The sequence below is a fragment of the Carassius gibelio genome, chromosome A17 (genome assembly GCF_023724105.1).
Source record: "Carassius gibelio isolate Cgi1373 ecotype wild population from Czech Republic chromosome A17, carGib1.2-hapl.c, whole genome shotgun sequence".
Classification (NCBI taxonomy): Eukaryota; Metazoa; Chordata; class Actinopteri; order Cypriniformes; family Cyprinidae; genus Carassius; species Carassius gibelio.
Genome location: NC_068387.1, coordinates 2,917,006 through 2,938,748, shown reverse-complemented (window position 1 = coordinate 2,938,748; position 21,743 = coordinate 2,917,006). Strand labels below are relative to the sequence as shown.

General features: G+C 39.3%; 1 protein-coding gene across 4 annotated transcripts in view; it reads left to right on the top strand.

The window, feature by feature from the left end:
- The window catches only part of LOC128031376 (myelin transcription factor 1-like protein), a 149,183-nt gene that overhangs the window by 107,494 nt on the left and 19,946 nt on the right, over positions 1-21,743 (top strand). For all 4 annotated transcript variants that reach the window (XR_008188083.1, XM_052619593.1, XM_052619594.1 and 1 more), the window contains 4 exons: positions 2,641-2,748; positions 2,943-3,160; positions 7,129-7,388; positions 19,613-19,734. Coding sequence is in view for 3 of the 4 variants with exons in the window: in XM_052619593.1 (XP_052475553.1) it covers positions 2,641-2,748; positions 2,943-3,160; positions 7,129-7,388; positions 19,613-19,734 (708 nt within the window). In the remaining variant the exon portion in view is untranslated. The remainder of the gene's footprint in view (positions 1-2,640; positions 2,749-2,942; positions 3,161-7,128; positions 7,389-19,612; positions 19,735-21,743) is intronic.

The window sequence follows — 21,743 nt, the reverse complement described above, 5'->3', positions numbered from 1 at the left end:
CTGTCACCCTATTTATACCCGTTGGCACGGGGAGTGGCTCAGGTATGTTAATCCACTAGCCAATTTTCATTGGCGTTTTCTCTTAAAATTCAGAGATGATTGGCCTCCCAAGTAAGACCCCATATGTCGTTTGACATAACATCTCCATTCCCTCCATCAGGGAATGAGGGTTACGTACGTAACCGAGACGTTACAGTAAATTTAGTCTAGTCACTTAATAAACTTTATAAATCTTCATAAAGATTGTTTTAAAGCAGCATTTACAGTGTTAAACAAGAAACTAAAAGAGCCAGTAATGCAAACTTCAAAAGTTACACAAATCCAAATTCTGCTATAAAGCTTGTATAGTAAGACAATAAGACTAATTGTTCAGCTCCAGCATAAATAAAGGCTAATCTTTCACTGTTTATATTTTTTCCAGAGACAGTAGGCTGTGCTAAATATTTTGTTTGTGTCATTAACATGTTTAAATGGTCAAAGCAACGCCTCTCTGTAGGTGCCCTAGGCATGATTTTAGATTTCCGAATTAAATTAGCCTATACACTTTACATATAAATCGCTCTGTCAGTATACATTTAATGATTAACAATAAAGAAAAAAAATAAGGAAAAGATGCACATTACAAGAAAATATTAAGTCGTGATCATGAGAAAACAGCTTTCGTTTGGTAGAGATCATGAAAAAATTTGTAATAAATCTTTTGTTTGGTAGAGATCATGAAAAAAGTCGTAATAAAGAGAAAACAACTTTTATTATGTCGAGATCACAAGAAAATATTAAGTCATGATCATGAGAAAACAACTTACATTATGTTGTTATCATGAGAAAATATTACGTTGTGATTACAGAAAACAACTTTCGTAATGTCAAGAAAACAAGAAAGAAAAATATCGATAATCCGTGGCATCAGACGTCAATGCTACATTACTTTACTGAACTGCTACATTAATTTACTGAATAGATTGACAGTGATAAAAAATGTAGAGTACTACAAATGCACAATTACTCAGCTTTTAAAACACCAAATTCTTCTGTGGAAGGCTTTACATGTATCTTGTAGTGGGCTGATGAAATGGTTCATGCAGTTATTTGGAGAGGATGCTGCAGTAATGCTCTCAGCAGCTTCTGTAGAGAGTATCAGCCATTACCACCTCACTGACACCTCACCAGGGGAGACAGCCTGCTCCAGACGGCAGCCACCCTGAACACACACACACACACACACACACACACCTCGCTTGTACTTGCAAAAGTGAAATTACATTTCCTACAGCCCAATAGAAATCTGGAAGCTCGCTTCATGTCATGAACAAACACACAAACACACACACACACACACATATTCAGCTACTAAAACCTTTCATATCTCTGTGTGCTGAGTTAGTAGCACTACCTAGAGGAGCCTCTCAGGTTGCTTTTTTTATTTTTATAAACTGAGAGGGGAAAAAAAATCTTACTTCATATTTTGGGTTTGTTTGCCAGCATATTCTGAGACGTAAATTTACATTATATATATAATGTCATTGTAAATATAATTTTTTTGTCAAATTATTATGTCATTTTTAGTGTGGATAATAAATTTCATAATGAAATCTCTATCTTACAATAGCAAACATCAAAAAAAAAATCTTACTTCATATTTTGGGTTTGTTTGCCAGCATATTCTGAGACGAAAATTTACATTTTATATATAATGTCATTGTAAATATAATTTTTTTGTCAAATTATTATGTCATTTTTAGTGTGGATAATAAATTTCATAATGAAATCTCTATCTTACAATAGCAAACATTGGTGTCTGGTTTTGTGTCAGAACTCAGGGGCCGGTTGCATATAATGCTTAGTCTCACGTGTTAGTAATCTAATTCTTTAAGTCGGTTGCATAAAAACGTAGATTGGTCTATAATATGAATCTTAAAAATAAGACTGATTACCCCTTGGATAACTGCTAGTTGGTCAGACTTAACATAAAAGCAAAGCTAATGAAACTGGTCCCAGTTGATGTAGTCTTGTCATATTTTCTTGCATATATTTGCTATTGAAAATTGGATTGGATGCACAACTTTTGATGTTGTTGTGATGCACAAGTGTCAATTCTTCATATCTTTATGGATTATTTAATCCATAATGTTGGTTTGCATGAGAAAAAAAAACTCAGATTTAAGAGATCTCACTTTTGTGATTTTTCTTTTTTTACGGGTCAGCATTCTACTATGTTGGAAGTTGTGGCCTAGTGGTTAGAGAGTTTGACTCCTAACCCTAGGGTTGTGGGTTTGAATCTTGGGCTGGCAATAACATGATTTAGGTGCCCTTGAGCAAGGCACTGAACCCCCAACTGCTCCCCGGGTGCCGCAGCATAAATGGCTTCCCACTGCCCCGGGTGTGTGTTCACAGTATGTGTGTGTTTACTGCTGTGTGTGTGCACTTTGGATTGGTTAAATGCAGAGCACAAATTCTGAGTATGGGTCACCATACTTGGCTGAATGTCACGTCACTTTACTTCTCTTACAATCTTTTTTTATACAGTATGAAGTCAGAAGGAGTCTGAGAAATGAAGACTGATGAATCTGCATTTGATATGTCACATATTGTCATGTCTTTTTTAAGATATGTCCCTGACGTTTCTTTCTGTTCATCCAGCCTATCGGGCTGTCCAATAGCGGCTGCAGAGAAACTGGCCAAAGCCCATGAGAAACATCAGTCATGTGATGGAGGCAAATCCAACCAGGGTTCAGATCGTGTGCTCAGGTAAACGGTCCTCACTGCTTTACGTTGACACTCCAGGTCAAGCTTCAAGCTGTGAATTTGGTTCTTAGCCAGAAACTGGGTATTTAAAAAATAGGAAACATTTTGTGTTGAATTTTCTGTGCAAAGCTCATGAAATGGTTAGTATGCATTCATTCATACAATACAATATAAACCGCTGGATGTATCTGTCCAAGGCCCATGTGCTTCGTCAAACAGCTGGAGATTCCACAGTACGGCTATAAAAACAACGTGCCCACTTCAACCCCACGATCCAACCTGGCCAAAGAGTTAGAGAAATACTCTAAAACCAACTTTGACTACAACAGCTATGACAACACCAACATCTACAGCAAACGGCACACTACTGTACCCAAAGTCCACAGTCGGGACACACTGGCCAAAACTGATGATGGTAAGACCTAAGCTCTATGGCTCTATGGTGGTGTATATATCAATATACACCACCGTTCAAAAGTCATTCTAATATGAAAATAAACCGTAACTGTAATAAAATAATACAGAATATATATATATGTCCTGCAGTCCTGTAGACTGTAGTGTATATATATATATATATATATATATATATAAAACTACAGACTATGTCATTATTTGCTGGATGTTGTTGTTTTGTGATTGAAAGCTACATTTAATTTCAATGACATTTATTTTCAACAAATGCTTGATTTGATGTTATGTTGTCCAATAAAGCAAAGAATAAGTCTTAATTTTTCATATACTTTCTGTGGCCGATGTATGATCATTATTATATATATCACTATGACTCTGAACATTTGACAATGTTAAGGTCTAAGAAAGCTATAATAGTTGGAAATGAACTAAACCCTGTTAGAAAAGCCTCCAATATCTTCCTTCACTGTATTTCTGAGGTATGGAAATGTATGGAAATAATCTGTAGGCAGACGCATAATGAATCAGGCAGTTTAGGCAAATCACAGTCTGGATTTGGGGCTGCTGCTAATTGCAATTCTGTGCATACGACTGAGATCCCCAGCCATGCTTTAATGACCAGACTGGAGGGAGAAGATAGAGTAAAAGGAATGCAGAAGAGAGAGAGACAGAGAGCGATGGCAGCAGGATGCCCGGTGGGAGATGTCACTTTGATGCCCAGCTGGTGGTTTTGGCTCATTGTGTCTTTTGTCAAATTGCAGAGTCTCTATTCACCTACATCCCAACACCCCGTCATTTAAAATCCCCTTATAATAATCAAATCATTATAATAAACAAGCCTTCAGGCTCTTTTAAGGGATTTAACTACAAGACACTATCTAACATAGAGAGTTTATATATGTTTTGCCCAGAATGTACAGAGTAATATAAGGTGACTACACTGTAAAATTAAATAAATAAATAAAAGATAAAACAGAGTACATTTTACAAGAAAATATGGTTTCAGTCTTTCTAATTCAAATTTTCATGCTTAATTCAATGTGTTACTTGCCATTACTTTTATTATTATTATTATTATTATTATTATTATTATTATTTGTGAAATATACTAGCATTTTCTAAGTGTTTCAAAGAAAATCCTATGCCATTTTATTACTGCTAGGTTTAAGTTTAGATTTATTTTAAGGTGTACTTTTTACATTTTAATTACTCAAATATGCATCGAGTAACGTGCACTTACTTAGGTTTAGGGTCAGTTGCTTGCAGGTAATGGGACACCAAGTGTGGCTTGACAAACTTTTGGACTGAAGAAATTATTTGACAAGTAATTGCATTTTGTGTCATGAAATCACTTCAGTTCATGAAATTAGTCAGGCTACAATTGGTGCCAGATAGAAAAGAGTTTGTCATATTTGGAAAACAAGAGAACCAAATTATTGCTCAGTTGTGTGACATGCTTTGAGTAGTAATAGCCATTTCTATGGGTTTATGGAAAATGGCCACTTTCAAAGTGAAATGACCCGTGAGTGGTGCTTAAAAGCATGTTCAGTTTTATCAGAAACAGATTAATGTGAATCTGGCAATGTTTTACTACATTGGTTGTTCGAAGATGAAATCTCCATTGAGTGGCACTAAAAGGTTAATCCATCATGCATGAAAAAAATGCGCCCCTTACACTAAACCCGACCCTAAACCTAACTTATAGTGTTTTAACAAAAGCAAACATAAGATTAAAATGCATTTGCTGAAGTAATCATGCAACAAAAAAAAAAATTATTAAACGGCTGAAACAGTGGACTGTAATTAGATGGAATTATTTCCTGGCCATAAATGTTTCATAGTATACTGAATAATTTTGTGAATATTTTAAAATGCTTATTGCTATTATATCATCATTTCCTGAATTTTTACTATTTATTTTTTAATTGCTGTGTTTCATTTGTAGCATGGCAATTATGTCTAATATACAGTAGGCTATATAGTGTCTACATAGTTTAATATAGGCTTGTTTATATGTATATATATAGAGAGAGAGTTGTAATAGTTAACTAAAACTAAAAGCATTTTATGTGTGTGAACCTGGAGCAAGTCACTGGGTTATATTTGTAGCCATAGCCAAAAAAACATTGTAAGGATCTGTTACAAACTGTGTATGCAGGCGTGTGAATCAGACGAACGAGGAGGATAATAAATCAAAGAGGAGTTTAATGAGCATCAATTATATTAAAAGAGGTAACATTGATTATCGCGGACAGGGAGGAACTAATCAGACAGGGTTTTAAACACAAGGGAGGTAATCTGGGCAATGGAGAACAGGTGGGGATTACTCAGTTAACCAAACAAGAAACGGGCCATGACCAAAATGGGGAAACACTAAAGGAACATAAAATCCATGATCGTAACAGTTCGCCCCCTCCCGGAACGGTGCTTCCTCGCACCGAAAGAGACAGTCCAGCAGAGGGAGGGTGGGGGTTCAGGTGGCGGGCGTGGGGCAGGCAAGGGGCAGGCAATTAGGGAGCATGGAGCATGGAGCCAGGGTGGAGTGGATGGAGGGAGGAACCAGGGGGGAGCCCAGAGCAGGAGGAGCCAGATGGAGCTAAAGGCACAGGCGACCAAGGTGAAGGCGGGGCTCCAGAAGCCCGCTGCAGAGTTGGAACGACTGAGGACGGAGGTGGAGCCGGAGGGATGGAGTGATGAGGCAAAGCCATAGGGGTGGAGTCCCGAGGTGGCGGATGGTTGACGACTGACCAAGGCAGAGCCGGAGGGACGAGGGAGCCTGGTGGAGCTGGTGGGATGACGGGCCACGGTGAAGATGAGGGAGCTGGGTGCCAAGGTGGAGCCGCTGGGTCGGAGGACTGAGATGGAGTCCAGGGCTCGGAGGCTGGAGGCGGAGACAGGGAATCCTCACGCCAAGGTAGAGCTGGAGACTGGTAGTCCTGCGGCGAACCATTGTGCCCAGATGGCGCTGACTGAGGGTGAGCTGTGGGACTGACTGGCACCCGCGGAGATGGGGTTGAGGAACTGGCTGGCTTGAGAGGAGTCGGGAGAGGGAGGCTGGGAGGGAACACAGATGGACTTAGGCTGGGCGGAACCAGCGGAGACATGGGAGATTCAGGGCTAGACGGAACCAGCAGAGACGCAGGGGACTCAGGAATAACCTCCACAAACCAGTCTATAAGGTCAATTTGAAAAATTTCTATTAATTCCTCAATATATTTTCCAGAAACCAGATGCAGCTTACCCTCAGTCGCAGGACTGTGGGCAGGGCTTCCCTCCACGTCCTCGATCTCCACCAGTAATCCCACGATGCATAGGCATAGGAGCTGGACAGCTGGGATAGCCATTCCCGGAGAGGGAAAAAACAAAACTAAAAGGAAAGAAAAAACGTGTATGCAGGCGTGTGAATCAGACAAACGAGGAAGATAATAAATCAAAGAGAAGTTTAATGAACATCAATTACATTAACAGACATTACATTGATACCCGCGGACAGGGAGGAACTAAACAGACAGGGTTTTAAACACAAGGGAAGTTATCTGGGGAATGGATAACAGGTGGGGACTAATCAATTAACCAAACAAGAAACAGACATGACCAAAATGAGGAAAAACTAAAAGAACACAAAGTCCATGATCGTAATAGGATCAAAAAGACAGACTTTTCTTTCTTGCCAAAAATCATTAGGATATTAAGTAAAGATCATGTTCATTCACATTCATTACATTCATAGTAATATGGATTGCTAAAAACTTATTTTGGACAGCTTTAAATTTAAAAGGCGATTTTCTCAAAACTTAGATTTTTTTTAACTCTCAGATTTCGGATTTTCAAATAGTTGTATCTCGGCCAAATATTGTATAGCATTTAATTTCTCAGGCTTTTAACCAATTCTAGAGGTGTTTTATGTTTTTCCATACATCTTCACATATAGAGCTTATGTTAATGTCACTGCTCTGTGTGTCCTGTCAGTGAAGCGCTACTGCAAGAGCTCCAGTTCAGCAAGCAGCACCACCAGTAGCTACGGGCCCAGCAGCAGCAGCCTGAGCTGTGGAGGAGGAGGAGGAGGAGGAGCGAGCAGCGCCAGCAGCACCTGCAGCAAAAGCAGCTTCGACTACACACACGAAATGGAGGCGGCGCACATGGCTGCTACCGCTATCCTCAACCTCTCCACCCGCTGCAGAGAGATGCCCCAGAGCCTAAGCGGGAAACCCCTGGAGATCTGCACACAGGTACACATCTGGAGACCAAACATGCAGTAGAGTTCATCTGCGATGTCAACACTTGAAATAACAATTTAATGTCAATATAATATAATATAATATAATATAATATAATATAATATAATATAATATAATATAATATAATATAATATAATTATTTTTAATAGTGTAACTGCACTGGGTTGTACATAATAATTAACTCAAATGATATATAGGGAATTTGAATAATTAATCAGGAATATGATTAATATATATCTCATATGACAGTTACACTAAATTTTATTGATTATGAAAAATAGCTCAATTGCATTCTTCAATAAATCATTACAGGGCACTGTAATTTACTCATTAATATGTCAATATTCCATTCTTCATATCAATTATAGTGATATCTCTTACTGTAAATTACTGCAAATCAAACAGTGGTTTGTCCAGCAAACGGCCGTAAGATTAACTTCTCAATTTTCAATAAAGTTATCACTTCTTATAATTCAAGGAAAAATTTTCTCTGGCCATGAAAACATTATCCTGTCATTATGATAAATTTAGTTTCTCAAAATAAAGCTTGTAGCTAGATCAGACATCTCAGTGGCTCGTAATGTGAGCGGGGTGGAGGCAAAGGCAATCATGAATATATGGGTTCTTAATAATCGAACTAATAATACATCAAACTACAAATCACACAGAGTAAATACGCGTAAGACACTACAGACAGTAAACTTTTTACAAGACATAACGGAATCCAAATAAGGGAGAGAGAGAGAGAGAGAGAGAGAGAGAGAATGAATGAGATCACAGAATGAGCTCAGGTATGAAAATCACAGACAGTAAACTTTTGGAAGCCAATAACGACTCAGATCATAGACACACTTTAAGCAGCATTTAAATCTCCATAGAAAACGATACTTGCATGGTCCGGCGTGCGTGAGCGTGGTCTTTTTGTGACGCTTTGTGCGCTGGTCTTTTAAAACCAGCGTGTGTGTGCTGTAGCAGCGTGAGCGGGGCCTTTGTTCTGTCTTCCGGCCCGGGGCTGCTGCGGAATCGCGCGGCATTTGAAAGGTTTAACAAGGCAGTGTTTCAGAATTCGTCTTCCTCATGTGGAGAGGCGAATAATTGAATAAACTTAGTAAAGAAAAGAAAACAAAACAACGAAAACGAAAGCTTCCGAAGGAGCCATGAGGATGGCTGTCCTCTCAATCCCTGTGCTGAGGGGGATGGTGATAGGGCACCAACGGGAGCGACAAGGGTCGCAGCCGGTTAGTAGCGTGTGAGAGAAGGAAGAGAGAAGGCGGACCTTGTTCGGTCAGCTCTTATGGCTTGAGATGGTTCACAGTGATATTCTAGCAAGTTCGTAATTTCAGATTAATACATTTTTCACACCTTTTACACAGGGGAATAGTTGGGTCACAACATGACAATTACATACAGTACATATATAACTGATAGAAACACGAAGTTACATTCAAATGCAGAATTACACACATTTAAAGATTAACACACGCTAATAAATTGCAGATAGTCCCAATTTATATGGGAAACATCTCAATGCACCAACAAAAACAATACTATATACTTTTAGACTACGTCTGAGTCCATTTTACCATTCTTTTTGTAAGAGATAGCATTCCTGTCCGGTTTCCCAGTGGGATCATAAAGTTTTACGACCTGGTCAGGAGTGGGGTTACAGAAAACATGACTCTATTTGAGAAAGTTAAAATGAGGAGATACATTTCCAACTTATAAGCTAGTAAAATTATAACCATTTACACAGGATTAACCATTTTTTATGCAATACACAAACATTCAAAATACATATTATTAATAAAATGATAAAGGTAAGGAACTTCTAAGAAAGGTGTCTTTGTGTATGTATTGGAATGTGGTTGGGGGTTTCATGTCTCCTTTGAGGCTCGCACGGGTGTCGTAAATAATTTAACTCCAGCCAGGCTGGCGCCAGGCCAGGCATTTAGTGGAAAAAGGTTTCATGTTATATGCCTGAATTTAACCAATGAATCGATGACCTGCATATGCGTTACAATAGGGAGATATTTTTATTAAAGGTGGGGTAAGCTATTTCTTGAAGCCAATGTTGACATTTGGAATCACCAAAACAAACATGCCCCTGCCCCAAAAGGGTCTTGCCCCTATTTTGAAAGCTCTGCCCCACTCATAGGTATGCAACCCAGGCAACGATAAGTTCTGTGAAACAAAGCAAAACCAATGTTACACCATGTCTACACCGGACATGAGTGGCATGTCACGACAAAATACTATAGAACTCATTATAATCAGTGATGCTGTCTACACCATAGATATATTTACATATCTATGTTCTACACTAGATACAGCACGGCACGACACAACAAATCGCCAACTGAAAACTGCTGCTGTTGTTTTGTCGTATACAGTGCACTAGACAGACTTTACCTGTTGCAGCATGGACAAGGTGTTACTCACATATCGAGAAGAAACAAAGCAAACTCTGCATCTGATTGCAGGCCTTCCGCTCTTTGAGTTCTCTCCAGCAATAGAAAGCTAATCCAATATTTACACAGGTCCTACTTCTTGCCTTAAGCCTTCTTTTGTTCCACAGATGTTTCCTCTTTTGTTTTTTTATGCGCCATCTTTCTGTTGCTTGGCTCAGCTAATGTCCGTCCTGTGCACTGAACGCTGTCTCCTCCACATCATGAGTAGACACACCCTTTACTGCTGATTGGCTACAAGTTTGTTTTGCTACTCTGTCCGAATCACTTTTCAAAAGCGTTTTTTAAAGATTGCTTACCCCAACTTTTAACCTTCAATAATTTTTTTTTTTTTTAATGGGATCCTATTAAGCTCTTTTATAAAGTCTTGATTTTGCTTTGGGGGTGTACTAGAACATGTTCTCATGGTTGGTGGTTCGAAAAACGCCTGGCACGAATGACTCGATTAGTTCCGGTTTTTGACGAAAAACAAAATGTGTTGTGATTGGTTAGCTGTCCCAGTGAGTTGTGATTGAACTGTTAGATGGTGTTGGCAGTGCTTAGACCCTTGCCAAAGCAGCAAGTTCTGTCTCCTCTGGTAAAGTTAAGGATGGTGTCGATATTGTCATATCAATTTGAGCCAGTTTCAGAGCCTGAGAATATTTACAAAAAAACTTTTGCATGCACGATTGTGTTGGGCCATTAGACAATGGCATCATCCATCATCGATGGCTGATTGACATCATGACATCGCACCCCTCCCCAAATACCTCCCACAAATCCACCACATCCCATTTTCGGAAAGAAAATGATGTGTATATGGAACATGAACCCCTAAAGGGAATATCATTGGGTAATTATATTATAATTTTGAGCTCCTAAAAACAAAAAAAAAAGCAACAAAAATAGTGTCAAACATACAGCGATTAAAAAAGGGGGTCACGCCAAGACTTAAATAACTGCTTAAATAACTTGGGGAAAATGGAAAACTCAACCAACACTAATGTTTTAAAGAAGGGCATCCCATTCAGCCAAGTTGGAAACAACTGTCGTCAAACCCATGTTCCTAAAGGCAATGTCCATCTGTTTGAAACCCTAATGCAAGTTACACATTTGAAAGCATTTGTGGGATTGTGGGGGACCGCCTACTTGAAAATACCATGAGATCAGGGGAGGCAGACTAACATATCAGGGGGACCACTACCTGACCCTGCTACCAGAAATATTAGGCAGGGAAAGAGCTCACAACTCAGGGGGAAGATCTTATCAAAGGAAACCAGCCTCAGCTGGTACATCTTTGAGAAAAATATGTCTCAAATAGGGAGCCTAAACAGAAACTCAACATAGAATGTCATAGAATGTCAACTTAAAAAAAAAAAACTCAAATTACAAGGGAAACATGGCAAAGAGCAGCTCGTCAAAGGGAAACTATCCTCAGACAGTTTACATTTATGAAGAGGCTGCTATAGGTGAAGTGCCTAACTCACAACCCTCTGATACGATGGGAGCAGCCTGACCTAGGAGACTTATACAAGAGCTCAATCCAAGGAACCAAAGAAGGGGAACCATCCACTTATTGCCCCTAGTAAAGTGGGGGTGGAGGATGGCAGCCCAACCCACAAATGCAGACTAAACAGTGGGAGCAAGGAACCCTTCTTCAATGTCCACATACTTGTGGGACATCTCGTTCCGCACAAGCCAACGAGCAGCTGGTCAAAGGGAAACTGTTCTTACGCAGCTACCAGCTTTGATGTTCAGGTGTGCCACTGTAAATACAATGAAGGCAACCAGACCTTAGAAGCTGCTTAGAAGAGAGCAAGCAAACCTACTTCGCCACTTTCTGCCAGTCTGACAAGCGGGTCTGTGACCAGCGCCGAGAATGACTGCGCTGGATTACCTCGACCCCCCCACTCCCCTCCCCTGTTGCAAAGTCATGTGGTTATGCTGTATTGATTATGTGCTTGTGTTGCTGAGGTGTTTTTCCTGTTCTCACACTGCACTCCGAAAGGAGCATAGTCTGGGAGTTTTTTTTTTTTTTTTCTCCTTGTTTCCATAATGTTATGCTTTATTACTTCCTCAATACCCTGTCTTTCTGACAAGTTGTGTGAAACAAATAATATTGTATATTTAACCTAAATAGACAATAGAAAACAAAACAAAAAATGAGTTTTTGCCGCACATCAGACCTCCTGCTAATAGATTTGAGAAAAAGTAGTGCTGAACATACAATTAATATTATTTGTGTGGGTTATAGGAACTATATCCTGATATTATGCACACACTTATCCAGCATGAAATAGGAGAAATTGAAAAGTTGATAATATGTTATGAGTGTGAAACATGGAGGTGCCTTGATGGCTCTCTCTGCAGTTGAGGATGGGCTGAGCTGCCTGCAGCAATGCTCTTCTCTTGCTTTCAAAGGTTCAGCAGATGATGCTTCCTCTCCATCTCCATCTCTGCTCAACACATTTCTTTCAGCAGTGCAGTGTTCATTCAGTCCCTCGTCTCACAGTGGAGCCGAAGCGCTTGTTAAGCATGACTTCTCAGCAGTATTTGCTTCAGGACTCTGATTTTACATTGGCCATCAAATGGTTACTCAGTATAGCACCAGGACATTGCCCACAAAATCAAATGTTATGCTGCAGGAAATGATTTTCTTATGAAGGATTTTTGCCTTGGTCCAGTACAAATATCTAAACTTTCTTAAATCAAGAAACTAAAAGAATTAAAAAAATTTAGAAAAGAAAAATAATAAAAAATAAATAAATCCAGAAAACAAGACTTAATATCTTATCGGATTTAATTTGATTTAAGAATGAATGTTTAGTGTGCTGTACTGGAAAACAAGACACAAATATTGAGCAAGAAAATAATTTTTTTGCAGAGGTGTTCCAGTGTTCCAGCAGTTTCTCATTCTCACTGTCTAATTGTAGCAGCTTTAGTCAGGGCGGCAGCAGGAAGTGGAGCCGTGGGATGTGACCCAGTGGCGTAGCCAGAATTTTATTTTTGGGTGGGCCTAGGCAAAAGTGTGCTGTGTCAGAGCCCAAATCCACAGAACTGAAGGGTGGGGGGCTTTGGGGCTCTGGTTAAGTGTCAAAATCAGTGTTGGGCAAGATAGTCCGGAAATATAATCAAATTACTGATTACAACATTTCTGTTCTGATTACTTTATTTCAAAAGTAATTAGTAAGATTATTAGTTATGTTACTTTTTTACTCCATTAAATTTATGAAATCCTAGCATACACGCTCCCAATAAATATTATTAACAAATATTATTAACAAAAAGGGTAAATCAAAAAAAACAAACAGTCCAAGGTAACAAACAAAACAAAACAAGGAACCGGATGAAACGGTAGGGACACTCGGAAGAATGAGAAGGTAAGGGGAAGTCTCGGGAGATGAGAACATAGGTACACAGACAGTAAGGACTCCATACAAACAACAGAGAAGGACAGCTATATATAAGGAGACTAATGACAAAGGATTGTCAGCACCTGTGTGATTTAATTGGAGTGCAATTATTGTGAAGACAGGACCAGACTAGAGGAACTAAAGTGCCAATGGTGAACTGCCTAAGGAGAAGTGAGCTCACTAGGGAACACCCAGGAAAACAGAGACTGACAGCGTGACATTACCCCCTCCCCTACGGAGCAGCTGCCAGATGCTCCACCTGAAACCCAGGAAAACCCAACAGAAAAAGAGGTAGGAGCGAGGTGGAGCGGCGGCGGACTAGGGGGATGGACAGAGGGTCAGAAAACAAAGACAGGAGAAGTGTAACACAACACAAGGAGTCCAGGAGGGTGGTGGACCGGCGGAGGATAAAGGTGAGGGACGGAGGGCCAGGTCCAAAGAAGGAGATAAACAGAAAAACAAAAGAAAACCAAAAACACAAAAACATGGGTCCATGGAGGACATCAAGTGATGCCCACCCGGCGGAACCGAGGACCACCACACCCATGTGGTCAAGGCAGAAGCCCCCCCAGGGCGGAGTGGAAGACCACCACGTCCTCGCGGTCGAGGCTGGAGTCCCCCAGGGCGGTGCGGAAGACCACCACGTCTTTGTGGTCAGCCCAATGGGAGGACGAAGATCACAGGTGACTAACCTTGTCTCAGGAAAATCCATGGTACCTAGTCCTGACTCTGGAAGGTCATCAGTGACTAGCCCTGACTCTGGAAAGTTAGCTGGAACCTGACTCGACTCTGGAAGGTTCGCTGGAACCTGACTCGACTCTGGCAGGTTCGCAGGATCCTGACTCGACCCTGGAGAGCTCACTGGAACCTGACTCGACCCTGGAGAGCTCACTGGATACCGGTCTCGACCCTGGAGACCTCACTGGAACCTGACTCGACTCAGGAAGGTCAACAAGAACTAGCCCTGACTCTGGAGGGTCAATGGTAACTAACCCTGACTCTGGAAGGTCGACGGTGACTAACCCTGACTCTGGAGGGTCTATGACCATCTGACTCGACTCTGGAGAGTCAACCGGAAACTGACTTGATTCAGGAGGAACAACTGGAACATGACTCGACTCTGGATGGTCAACAGGAACTAGCCCTGACTCTAGAGGGTCAACGGTAACTAACTCTGACTCTGGAAGGTCGACGGTGACTAACCCTGACTCTGGAGGGTCCATGAACACCTGACTCAACTCAGGAGGATCAACCGAGAACTGACTCAACTCTGGAAAGTCAATGGGCACCTGACTTGACTTGGGAAGGTCAACAGGAATCTGACTTGATTCTGGACTGCCTGTGGAGACGTGAGGCGCCTCGGCTTCGGGCACTGCCTCTGGAACGGCCTCGGGCACCGCCTCGGTCACCACATCGGGAACGGCCTCGGGCACCGCTTCGGCCTCCGGAACAGTATCGGGAGCGCCATCTTGTGCTGTGGCGCTGGGCTGGTGCCCATCTTGTGCTGTGGCTCTGAGCTGGCGGCCATCTTGTGCTGAGGAGCTGGGCTGGCCGCCATCTTGTGCTGTGGCGCTGGGCTGGCGGCCATCTTGTGCTGAGGCGCTGGCTCAGCAGCCATGACGTGTTGTGACGCTGGGCTGACGGCCATCTTGTGCTGTGGCACTGGGCTGGTGGCCATCTTGGGCAGTGGCTTTGGACTGGCGGCCATCCTACTGGAAGAGACAGGAGTGGCTGGGGTATCCCACGGAAGCCGATGCTGCAGGTAGCACACAAACTCCCAGAACCCAAATGTGTCCAGTTGATCGAGTTCCTCCTGAGGAACCGGGTCATCCAGTCCAGAGTTAAAATACTCCTTAAGGGCCGCATCATTGTAGTCCATGCCCTCTGCCAGGGACCAAAACACCAGTGCCAAGGCACCCACTTCATTGCACTCTTGCTGGAAAGAGGCCAATTTTAAATATTTATTCCTCCGCTCCACCATGCTGGTTGGGGAGGAGACACGAAAAGACATACCACTGAATCTTGGCAGATGGAGTCTTTCTGTGACGGTGTGTGTTTAGGGAAAACACAAGGAGAGGGTAGATCCAAATGCAGGTATGTTTATTAACAAAAAGGGTAAATTGAAAACAAACAGTCCAAGGTAACAAACAAAACAAAGAAGGAACTGGATGAAACGGTACGGACACTCGGAAGAACGAGAAGGTAAGGGGAAGTCTCGGGAGACGGGAACATAGGTACACAGACGGTAAGGACTCCATACAAACAACAGAGAAGGACAGCTATATATAAGGAGACCAATGACAAAGGATTAACAACACCTGTGCGATTTAATTGGAGTGCAATTACTGTGAAGACAGGACCAGACTAGAGGAATTAAAGTGGCTATGGTGAAGTGCCTAAGGAGAAGTGAGCTCACTAGGGAACACCCAGGAAAACAGAGACTGACAGCGTGACATGATCATCTCTAAAAGACATCTCTGAATTCATCACAGTCTCACAAATCTCTGTTATAACACAATAAATATATGCATAAGGAATATTTCATATTGTCTAAAATTCCTGTGTTATAATGAGAGGATCCGTGAGCACACAAATTTCAGTACTGTATTGCTTAACACTGCATGTGTTAGAACCTAAATAGAAACTCTGCATACTCTTGTTCTACCTGTTAATCGTTTATATTTTATATTAGTTCATGTTGCTGTTGTGCAATTTATTTCTATTAGATATTTTATGTTTCGATATTTCTATTTTGCAGGAGTCCTCGTTTTTTTTTTTTTTTTTTTTTTTTTTTTTATTAATGGGCCTACAAATTAGGAAACTGGTGCTGTTAATCCCCGTGGTCAGTCACAAATAATTTATATAGCCTATATAAAAAATAAATAAATAATGATAATAATAAAAATAAAATATAAAAATAGGCTAATCTTTGTTAGGATGACTGGCAACAGCTTTTATATTCTTTAGACACTACACACAAAACGACTTTGAACACCGGCTGAAAACACTGACTGAGCTCAAATGGCATTCATTATCGACCTGACAGCAGGCTATGTTTCCCGGCTTCACAGAATGAACCTGTTCACGTGTGGAACTGATCAGTCTTACTTTATAGAATTTTGCTTTGCATAATTATTTTTGCAATATTATTTTCTAATACAGCTGCAAATTACAGTCCAACTGTTGCAATAATTTACCCGCGACATGCCTGAAACGGCCTGGATAACAATTGGCTAACACTGCTGTCATACAAACTCATCAAGAATTATGCAAAAACACATTTTAGTTATTTTAGTTATTTAAGATGTTATAATAGTTCTCTAATTGCGTTAAAATAGATTGAACAATAATTATTTAACAAGTATTATATTTGTAGCCTTTAATAAACTGGGGCGGCCTGTCATCAGAAAGGGCGGGCCTGCATGTGCCCATCAGGCGAATACCTGAAAAAATAAAAGTCAAAAATAAGTAGGTGGTTTTAGATTTTATTTCTGTTAACATTTATTTTATTTCATGTAATAAAACTCTTTTTATTGTTTTAGTCATTGTTAACGGTTATTACCTTAATTAACAGTAAGTTTCCTTACTATATTTGGCAAAAACTTAGCAGATGTAATGGGACATTTCAGGTCATTTTATAGTAAAATTTGGAAGTGAACAAACAAGTAATCTTATAATTTTTAGAGAAAAACCTTAATTATGAAGATAATTCCAGTCCTTGATTACTATTGGCTTAGCCACATTCAAAGCCATGGTATAATACTATATAAACAAACACGTGATCTCATTATATAATATTTAAAATGTGATGTGGTGTGTATGTTAAGAGTTTTGGAGTTTTTATGAGTTTTGTTCACTTATTGAACCGACTTATTGAACCCCAGGAACCACATGAAACACAATAGTAACATCATAACCACTATATTATTAGTCAAATGGCATTGACCTTTTTGTAGTTTTTAACCACTTTTGTAGTCTATTTCAGAGCTTCACCGAGGGGAGTATTATTAGTGAATAATGACTTTTTCACATAAATCTACTTGGGATTTTGTGCATATGTTTTATGGATTACATTTTTGATACCTAGTCCCCATTCACTTTCATTATATGGACAGAAGTAACTGAGGATATTTTGATCAGACATTTACCTTCATTAAGACCTTATTTGTATGTTTACTGAGTAATTTTCCTCATGAGGATTGCTGGCTGTTCCGTACACAATATAATTTCAGATTTTACGCTACATGTGGGGAAAATTGGTGCCTACAATGTGTCAAAACCTGACCTACACACACACCTCAGCCACATCAGCAGAGACAAGCTTAGGATCTTCTTTATAAGCTAGCTCACACTGGTAGTGGTGGTGGGGGGGGGGTGCTGAATTGTGTTTCACCAAAAGAGGACGATACTTTTAATCCTAACATCTGATTGAAATCTCTCAGAAGAGCAGAAGAAGTTAGTATTCTTCAAATTTGCAATTTTTGTAATTTATGATGCTGAAAATAGCTTGTTGCATAACCTGAAATGTGAAAGTTATCACAAAGAGCTGGAGAGGACATTGACACACACAGATTTTGTCATGTTATCACACTGCCATCTAGTGTATGGCAGGACTCTGATTTGTGTCTCCACCTGCAGTTTCCCTCTTATCTTCATCCCAGGTACTGATGCTGCACAGCTAACAGATTCATTCTCGCATCCTCTGCCGTTTTAATTGTGAGGACCGATTGATGTGCACTTCTCAACACCCAACGGATGCTGAATACAAATTGGGTGTGGGGAACAATTGTGCATTTTTACAGTGAAGGGCTTCATGTGTGCCTATGACAACATAAGGTTGGAAGCCGATTAACATGGTAAACTATTTGCTCTGGAACAATAATAGATTAATGAGACAAAAGAGCCGATTAGATCTACCCCCAAACAAATGATATCTCAACCTCTATAGAGACATCAGAGCCAGCAGAGGTGAGGCTGCTCTCAGACACTCACATCTCCAAAAGCACTAATGTTCAAATAGGCATTATGATTATGACAGTAATAAACGGCATATTTGAGAAGAAAAAAACTATATTTTATGACACAGCAACAATAGTATTTCTAATATTATAGTGAGTTTGCTCCTCCACCATGATGCTTACTGGGAGAAATATATATTTTTTAATATTTTAATTTTGTATTTTTTTCAGGCACAATGGCACATTGACAAGTGTCTTATCAATTTGAAAATGTGTTTCTTTGTTGATTTGTAAAATGTTCACGTTCAGCTTATAGCAGATCGTTTGGCCTGTTGCAGGTTATTGCTGTGCCTCTTTTCTGGAATATATGAGGATGCATTGATGTTTGACAGTGAATGCGGAAGTGGAAAAAAGAGCTGCTATCAAACACATCTAATTATGTTCAGAATAGCATACCACCACACTGCTATTTCTGCAGTGAGCACATTTCTCTTTATGGATGAAATACCAGGATGACCTACATCATAATGTGCACCTTATTACAGAGCAGACTGTGTGAAATACTGAATCCCACAGAGCAAAGCACTCTCCTTCACCCTTTTTCCACTGTGACAAATGAACTGGATGAGAAACGTCAGCTGGGGTCCATTATTTGACGAGACATCCCAAATTTAGGACATTAAAAACTAATTTCTCATGGAAAACCAGTTTCTATAACTGAATGGTGTTTGTCATAGCGTAATCTGTTGCATTTTGCATACTTTCTTAAAAAGTTTAAGGGTTATACAATTTTTTTTTTTTTTTTTTTTATTCAACAAGGATGCATTAAATTAATCAAACAATGACAGCAAAGACATTTATAATGTTACAAAAGATTTCTGTTTGAAATAAATTCTGTGTTGCACTTTATTTATTCTATTAATCAAATAATTAATAATAATTAAAAAAAATTATATATATATATATATATATATATATATATATATATATATATATATATATATATATATATATATATATATATATATATTATAATGATTTTTGAAGATCATGTGACACTGAAGACTGGAGTAATGATGCTGAAAATTCAGCTTTGATCACAGACATAAAATACATTGTAAAATACATTCAAATAAAAAAAAAGTTATTTTATATATATATATATATATAATATTTCACAACATCACTGAGTAGTAAATCATACCTTGGTACTTTTAAATGGCCCTCATCTGGAGAAAGGTCAAAGGTTCTTGAAATGGTTTGAAAGATCCTTAAAAAAATCCTTTAAAAAATTATATTGAATCTCTAAGCAGTTCAAAATGATTCTCTAATGAAAGAGATTGTGGCAAAACAACTAACACTTACAGCTTTCTTTTTCTGTCTTTGTGGCTTTGTTACAGTCTGATGATCTGGATCCCTTCCAGGACATTTTAGAGGACAGCGCGTACACTACTGATGTTGGCATTCCCACTCCCAAACCAAAATTCCCACCTTGCAAAGAAAGCAAAAAGGACCTGATAACGTAAGCACCACGAGTGAATGATGTAATCATCCACCCGTCTCTTCCTGTTCCTCTTCCTTCCTGCATGCCACATGATCTGACATCAATGTAGAGTCAGGAAACCCAATATACTACTTTTTTTACGCTTTATGGATTAAAAACATCATTTCATTCAAGCCGTTCATGGCTCAGCTTCTCTCTAGGATGTGATGTGATTTAGGACTCATACACTCTTGCAGACAGTGAAGCTAAACTGGAAACAATGAACTAGAAGTGTAAATGATAAAAAACGACATCATAGTTATCTGGGCAACACTTTGCATTAACAGCCAATCAGAGTTCAGGTTCAACCAATGCATAGACTGTTACTGGACCAGAAAGGTAATCGACTTAGGGCTGTCAATTTAACAGATTCGTTTAATGATCTAAAGAAAAACAAATTAAAAAGGAGTGTATTCACAGTAATAATGCATCAAATCAAGTGAAATGTATTTTTATAGCAATTTTCACAATACACATAGTTTCAAAGCGGCTGTACAGAAAGTAGATATGTTTTATTTATAATGACCAAGTACTTTACCATCAAGTTTTATGGATGTGCAATATGACAATACTGTATATGATGATGATACAAGTGATCCTCTGGAATTAGATTTATAAGATCATTTTTGTTTTAAAATATTTACATTTTTGTCTGTTTGCTACAAAGCACCAGTAAACAAATTTTAAAAGTACTGTATGAAACAAAATATGATTGGGTATGAGGTCAAAGTATGAAAAAGTCTAATTCTCTGGCACATATGAGAAAAAAAAAACAGTTCTCGGAAAGCACCAATAAAGATATAATTCTTTGTATTTAATGGAAAAATAGCCAGTTATCAAAGAGTCTGATTTGAGTTTCTCAGCTTAAATTAGCAGTCATTTAAGCAACATTATGTCACAGTGTCTGGGTTGTGTTCCCTGGGAATCCACTAGATGTCCTCCTTCCCCACGGTGTCTGTCACTTTATGAACCACATTCCTCACGTTCTCTGCTTAATTATTGCACCCAGCTGTCACTAGTTACCAATCTTTACACTCTGTCAATTTCTCATTAGCGTTTGTCTCACCTTGTGTATTTAACCCTGTAACGCTCTTATTTTGTCACATATATAAAAGGAAGGGGATCCATTCATCCAAGAGTAGAGAAGAATATATTTAAAGCATTACAGAGCAATCACCCATAACAGCACCAATATCAACACAACATTCAAAGAAAAGAAACATCTTGTTAGAGCATTTTAAGCCCAACCACATGTTGAGTTCGATCATAAATAAAGTCAATTTCTCACAAATCCCACATAGTCAGGTAGGTAATGAGGATCTCACCACAATCCGACAGTTCAATTGGAAATCCACAAAAGTTCAACATACAGTGTCAAACCATAACCAAACATCACTCCAAATAAGCAAAGGTGTAGTATATAGATCATATAGTCCAGATGCAGTGTCCTTGTTCATCAAAGGAGGCCGAAAACCCTCTGAACAAATAGGCAAAACAACAATGAAAATACGCAATTGAACACAGAAAACAAACATAGAATTACAAAATATATACATAACTTACACTGAGCTGTAAAACCAAAAAATGTTCCTCCTAATAGGGTCTCATGCATTACCAAGTTGAGCAAACACTCAAAGCCATGCCAGTACCTCTACCAGTGTTGCCAGATTGGACTAAAGATTTCCAGCCCAATTACAGCTTAAAACCCGCCCATTTAAAAAAATACCAGCCCAAAATACATACTGTTATTAAAACTGTTTTGGAATAAAAAAAAATTCTTATTAAACAATCAGACTAACAAATCGCACATTGGAGAGCACGAGGCTTGCCCCAAGTATCTCCAGTGCATTTTTTTTTTATGTTATATATAAATGATAATTTTAATAAAACACAAGGTCTACATTGGAAACCTCAGAAGGGGACATCGTTTTTTATTGTTCTTGTGCTACTATTGTCAGAACTACAGTTCTTTTCTAATAGGCCAATTC